This window comes from Solanum verrucosum, unplaced genomic scaffold (assembly GCF_900185275.1).
Source record: "Solanum verrucosum unplaced genomic scaffold, falcon-dt-bn FXZP01000280.1, whole genome shotgun sequence".
NCBI classification, from domain to species: domain Eukaryota; kingdom Viridiplantae; phylum Streptophyta; class Magnoliopsida; order Solanales; family Solanaceae; genus Solanum; species Solanum verrucosum.
Window position 1 is genome coordinate 3,032,756 of NW_026019982.1, and position 6,620 is coordinate 3,039,375.

General features: G+C 27.6%; 1 protein-coding gene across 1 annotated transcript; it reads right to left on the reverse strand.

The window, feature by feature from the left end:
• Nucleotides 1–4,518: 4,518 nt before the first annotated feature.
• Nucleotides 4,519–6,163, reverse strand: LOC125817536 (peroxidase 3-like). The gene is made up of 4 exons (XM_049497079.1): nt 5,891–6,163; nt 5,459–5,656; nt 5,178–5,340; nt 4,519–5,102 (listed from the first exon to the last, which is right to left on the reverse strand). Exons 1-4 carry the CDS (start codon nt 6,095–6,097, stop codon nt 4,684–4,686), a joined length of 987 nt encoding a protein of 328 aa, XP_049353036.1. The 5' UTR covers nt 6,098–6,163; the 3' UTR covers nt 4,519–4,683.
• Between the last annotated feature and the right edge of the window lie 457 nt (nt 6,164–6,620).

Sequence of the window (6,620 nt, forward strand, 5' to 3'; positions counted from 1 at the left end):
TTTTAAATATTAAATATTTTAAGTCATTTGTAAATGATTTATTATATTATATTATTATATATTATATTATATTATATATATATATATATATATATATATTATTTATTTCTACTATATAATAAAAGGGGTTTTATTATGATATTATATAATAGTAGAATATATATTATATAAACTCCCTTTTATTATATAGTAGAAATTACAATTACAAAATTAACCCTTTTAAAATGTCTTTAAGATATTTTAAGTTGTTAATTATTATTATTTATAATACTTTTTTGGTAATTTTAAAATGATAGATGTTATTTTTTCTGTCCCAATATATGTGACCCGGATAGAATTTTGAGAGTGAACCTATTTTATTATATATCCTTTAAATATGAAATATTTTAAGTCATTTGTAAATGATTTATTATATTATATTATTATATATTATATAAACTCCCTTATAGTAGGAAAATAAATATATATTATATAGTAGAAAAAATGATTTATTATATTATATATTATATATTATATATTATATATTATATATTATATAGGGAGTTTATGATTGGACATCACAATGTCCAATCATAAACTCCCTCTTATATAATAAGAGAAAATAGAAAAAATAGATGTTCCGTGAAATTAAGATAAAATTTATCATTTAATTTCTATATAGTCTTTATTATTAATAAATTTCATTTTATTTATCGCATCTTAAGCGATATGTCAAGCAATATTGGACAAGTAAAAATAGACGGAGGAAGTTGAAGTCTGCCATTTGTCATCGATAATGCCACTTAGCTTCCATATCAATTGGTGATAATATTATTAAAAAATAAAGAGTAATACTCTTGTGTTTTAATTTATTTGTCTACTTTTAATTTTATACAGAGTTTTAGAAAATAAGTAAGACTTTTAAATTTTATAGTCTTAAATGTGCCATTTGAAAAATTGAAATTAAAAATTTGTTTAAAAAAATAAAAAATTTTAAACGAAATAACAAAAAATTAGAATAAACTAATTAAAACAGACAGTGAGGCAGAGTATGTTAATGTTACATAGAATTAAAAAAAATACAAGTCATTATATTTAAACATACCGGAGGAGATATTATATAGGGATAATTGTACAGAATGACAAACTAATAATGTTAATTAAATGCACTAACTATCGTTTCAGTTATTTTCTTTAATAAGCAAAATCTCGATCACTTTGCTATTATAGGGCCCCACCGATTTGTATAATTTATTAAAAAATAAAACAGACGTTTTTTCTTTTCCCTTTCTTTTATACAATCTCTTCTCCTATTTCCTTCAAATTCTCCCAAATCTTCTCCCCAAATACAATTACAAATTACAAATTTCTCCAGCACGTCCTCGTCTCGTTTTCAAAAGAGAAACATTACTTCAAAAATTTCAGGTACCGCCAAAACTCATCTCATTCTATTAATTTTTGTTAATTTTTTCAATTTAAATGTATATGTATATATAACTTATTTTTTTCAGTCATTTACTATATAATCATTATTTTTACATTTTTTGTGTTGATTCATGTCTTATACTGTTTGCTTATACAATTGTGGTTGTATAAATGTATAATATTAGTAGTTATTGTATAATGTTCCTTTAAACATACACATTTGCTCACACTCATACACTTATTTCTGGGTCAAGTAAAAAAAGGAAAGATAAAACTGACGTTTATACTAATCACAATGATAAAACTGAAGTTGTTGTTTGTGGGTCATTGGACTGTATAATTATGTGGGTCATTGAACTGTATAATCATGTGGGTCATTGGACTGTATAATCATTATTTTTATATTTTTTGTGTTGATTCATGTCTTCTACTGTTTGCTTATATAATTGTGGTTGTATAAATGTATAATATTAGTAGTTATTGTATAATGTTCTTTTAAACATACATATTTGCTCACACTTATACACTTGTGTCTATTTTAATATATTTTAATATGTGAATCAACATTGGCGTTTTTCTTTCTTTAACCTTATACTCAATTTTCAGCTTAATCACATTTATATCAACACTGAGTTGCATTGCAATAACATTATACAACTCCTTATACGATGAACTTTCTTTAAAAATCACCCCCTCAATTGTATAATCAATGTAACAATTGTCATTGTCCCATCTACCGGAATGCATAACAAAAATAGCTAATGAAGCCATTTTCAAAATTTATGTATTAAAAAATAAGTTATATATACATATACATTTATACGATTAAGAATTTCAACAACAAACATAACATATATTTATACAAATTCTAGCAACTTCAGTTATTCACATATATACATATTCCCATTATATACTCATATAAACGTTTATCTACACATTTTGCATATACATTTATATATAAACAATTACATACACAAATTAAATTAACGCGCCTTTTTATTTATTTTTTAAAACAATCAAAATATATATATAAAAAAAAAGACTGACTAGCGAATATACAGAAAGACACATTCATAGAAAATTAAAATTTTGCTACGGACTGCAATTTTATAAAGTTTGCTAAACATACAATTAGCAATTTTTAATTTGCTATACGTAAAATTTTCTCTAATATATATGTTGGCTAATCGGATATATATGTGCTTGTGTTGCTTACCATTTTGACACCTTGCTAGCTAGTGTGTTTAGTAGGGAAGAAAACATTTTTTCGAATTTTCTCATATGGTCAAAAATCTATTAGAATTTTTTTTCTTCAAAAACAATTTCTTTGAAAATGAAAAAAAATAGTTTTCCTAATAAAACTAAAGGAAACAAGTTCAATAATTGACCTTCCAAATTAATTGTTTTCTCTTCGCCCACCCACCCCTTGACCATTAAACCCAAGTACCCCACCACACCCAAACCCTCACTTTCCATTCCATTTCGCTCATGTAGTATTTTGTTAGATTATATATAAATGAGATAAGTGTCAAAAACACACCTAAACTATACCCTTTTTTTTAGTTTCATACTTAAACTATTGAGAGTGTGAGTTTCATACCTAAACTATCACTTTTTAGTTTGAGAAACACACATATCTTTTTTATACCACTTTCATCATGGTGTGTAATACACTCTCTTTTATTTTAAAAAATTGTCACATCACACTCCACATGGACTAAACATTCAACCTTGACAAAAATTAAACAAATTATTAGTATTAGTTAAAATTAAAAATTAAAAAATTATTATCCAAAAAAATAATATTTCTTTTATAAAATAAAATGCAAAATATTTTTCTTAACCCACTCCATCACTTCCTCTCACCCCCCCCCCCCCCACCCGACCAATTTTTTTAGTTTTTTTTTTGTTTAAATTTATTTTATAAAAGTATTTAATTTTTTTTACTTCATCTCCCCCCCCCCCCTCAAATACTAATTTATATTATTATTCTTATTTTTTAAATAATTCTAACCACCCCACCTAACCCTCCGCTTCCAAATTTTTTTCTCATTTTGTGTTTGATATATACATATCGAAAAAAAATTTTACTTGACGCCGCAAGACTTTTTTTAATTTTTTATGTTATATTCGGTACACTAGTAGAAACTTTTTTTTTCTAAAAATATATGTACGTACATATCTAACACAAAATGAGAGAAATGTAAAAAAAAAATTAAGAGCGGAGGATTAAATAGAATGGGGTAGAATTTTTATTTTTTAAAAAATAAAATAATATCAATTTTTTTGTTGGGGGGATGGGGAATGAGTGGGTGGTTTTTTTTTTGGGAGGGGGGGCGGGGCCGGGGAGAGTGAATATGATTTTTTTAAAAATATTTTATAACATATATTTTTTTAAAAGGATGGGCGATGGGGGTACGTGGAGGAGGTGGTGGAGTGGGGTAAGAAAAATAAGTTAAATTTTATTTTTTAAGATTTTTTTTTTTATGGATAGTAATACTTTAATCTTTAATTTTTAATTAATATTAATAGTTTATTATTTAACTTTTGTCAAGGTGGAATATTTTATTCATGTGGAATGTCATGTGTCAAGGTTTTTTCAAATAAAAGGAGTGCATTACACACACTACTGAGGTGCGTTTTTCAAACTAAAAAGTGATAGTTTAGATATGAAACTCACACTTTCAATAGTTTAGTATGAAACTAAAAAAATAAGATAGTTTAAGTGTGTTTTTTACACTTATCTCTATATAAATAGTTTTAAAATGATATTTTTTTGTTTACTTATCGAACACCAGAAAATAAGTAAGAAACCCATTTTTTAAAATTAAAACATTGAAGAATATTTTCAAAGTCTTCCGTGTTTCTAGGACTACTTTAAGCTAGTAAAAAGAACACGTTCCATTGCTTATTTTGATACATATTTCTTACTTAATTTGCAAGAGAAAAAAACAGTACCATATACTTTAGAATCTTAAAGTAGAATAAATTAGTACTATTAATGTCACAGGAATTTTAAACTTTTGTTTGCTTTAGTTTAACATTAGCAATTTAAAGCATAAAGAGGATAACATAAAGACAATACCCAGCTAGGAAAAGATTCCTTTTTTTCAATATGGAAATGCTCTTGATCACATTACTTTTATTGCTAAAAAACACCAGCAAACTGCAAAATTACAATTGAAATAAATATAAAAGTACATGATACATATTACACCAAACAATTCACTCAACAGTACACATAAATTATGGTAAATACAAAACACAAAATCATTAATTTCAATTATTCACAAATGCACAATGCTTCCTGATTTCACCAGCACTCCCTGTCTTAACTTCAACTCTTCCCATTTTCTCCATCGATTTACCAAATTCATCGAAAAATTCTTTGAGTGGTCCATCGACAAGCTGCTCGATAAATGATTTCGTTGAGGTACGTGTTGTCAATGCTGCATCGGATTGGAATAGACCTCTCCTTTTGAGCAAAAGTTTGAAGTAGCTAAGATCAAATGTCTTGAAACTACCTGGATCCATCTCGACTATAGTAGTATTATCGTTGATTGATCTGCATTTTCTTGACTTGAGATTATCCGCGTATTCACTGTCTAGAGATGGATCTTGTGTACCTAGAACCCCAGTGAAATTGTATAGACGCTCTGAAAATGATGAGCAACGAGACACTCCAATAGTATGGGCACCTACAAGAAAATAGTACTATATTTAGTAACTTTATCATAGTATAAACTGTCGGTATGTAGAACTTAAACTCGTACCTGATAGAAGGACCAGATCATTCAGATCAAGACCTTTCTTCGCGAAAGACTGTTGTAGTCTAGTGAAGTTACTAGTTGGAGCTGGGATATCAGCATTGGCTTCTGAGACATTTGATATCGTTCCATCTCTTCTACCAGTTGGTACATTCCAAAAAGGACCTCCCTATCACCCCAAACACAAAGATAATTAGATACATAAAAGCAGAACACCTCTAAACTTGACGTATTTTATTCAGATCTACTAAACCCCTAGACATGGTTATTCAAAAAATTTCACTTACTGTAGCCACAACTGCATCTCTAGCAACCAACGCAACAATATCAGCACAAGAAACAACTTCGGGGCATTCAGCTTCAACTAATCTCTTCACAGCATCAATGAATGAGAAACCTCTTACTGTCAGATTAGGATTAGCTAGTTTTTCCGTCTGATTTCCGTTAGTCGAAGTGAAATTAAGAAGTACAGATCCATCACAACCCTGCAAAGATCAAATCAAATACAAAGAATCAGAACATAAAAAAACTCTGTATGCAAAACAGGGCAAAAATCACACTCTCGGATCTCATTTTACCTGTCTTAGTTTGACTGGACAAGAAATTCAAGAAAATAAAAATGATTTCTAAATTTTGTAGTCTTAAACATGTCAGGTAGAATACTGAACTACTAAAAATGAAAGTGAATCATGTAAATGGAGAAAGTAATAATACATTACCCTGACAAAGCAATCATGGAAATGCATTCTGAGTATGGCTGCTGCAGTATTTGGAGCCTTAGGAACTTGTTGCTCAACAAAATCTTTAATAATTTTCTCAGCTTTTGGACAGCTTTTAGCATAGAAATTAAGCTCCAATTGAGCATTTGCATAACCTATGATTACACATAATACCAAAACACTCATCAGATAGCTAAATGAAGCCATTTGTTATTTGCTTTGTCTCAAAGAAACTTTTGTTTTTCTTTGATGTGTTTTTGTACTACACACATATCAACTCAATTAGCAAAATAGTGAATTTATAGGGGACCTAGTGAGCTTGCTAATCAAGCTAGTAACTAACCATATCATTATTTTATTTAAATATGAACTCTTTATAACAATATAAAATGGTTTTGTTTTAGACTCTTTCTAATTGGACTCATTCTGTATGATTTATGTTCCTTATTCATGTTGACTCAATTTTTTTTGATACAAAAAATTCTTATATGCTCCTTTTTTAAAAATCTTTTTAATTTATTCAATTTGGTATACCTGCTCCTGTAATAGATATTGATGTTTATGACTGTACATGCATGCGAGGTACACAAGTTACTGTGTTTTTTTATATAAAAAAATAGAGGTACAAGTTATTTTATTTATATTTAAAAAAAAAAGAAAAAAGTGGAACAAGTTATTTCAATAATTAAAAATCTTAATACCTGCTACCATTACAATTCTAACAGCTCAT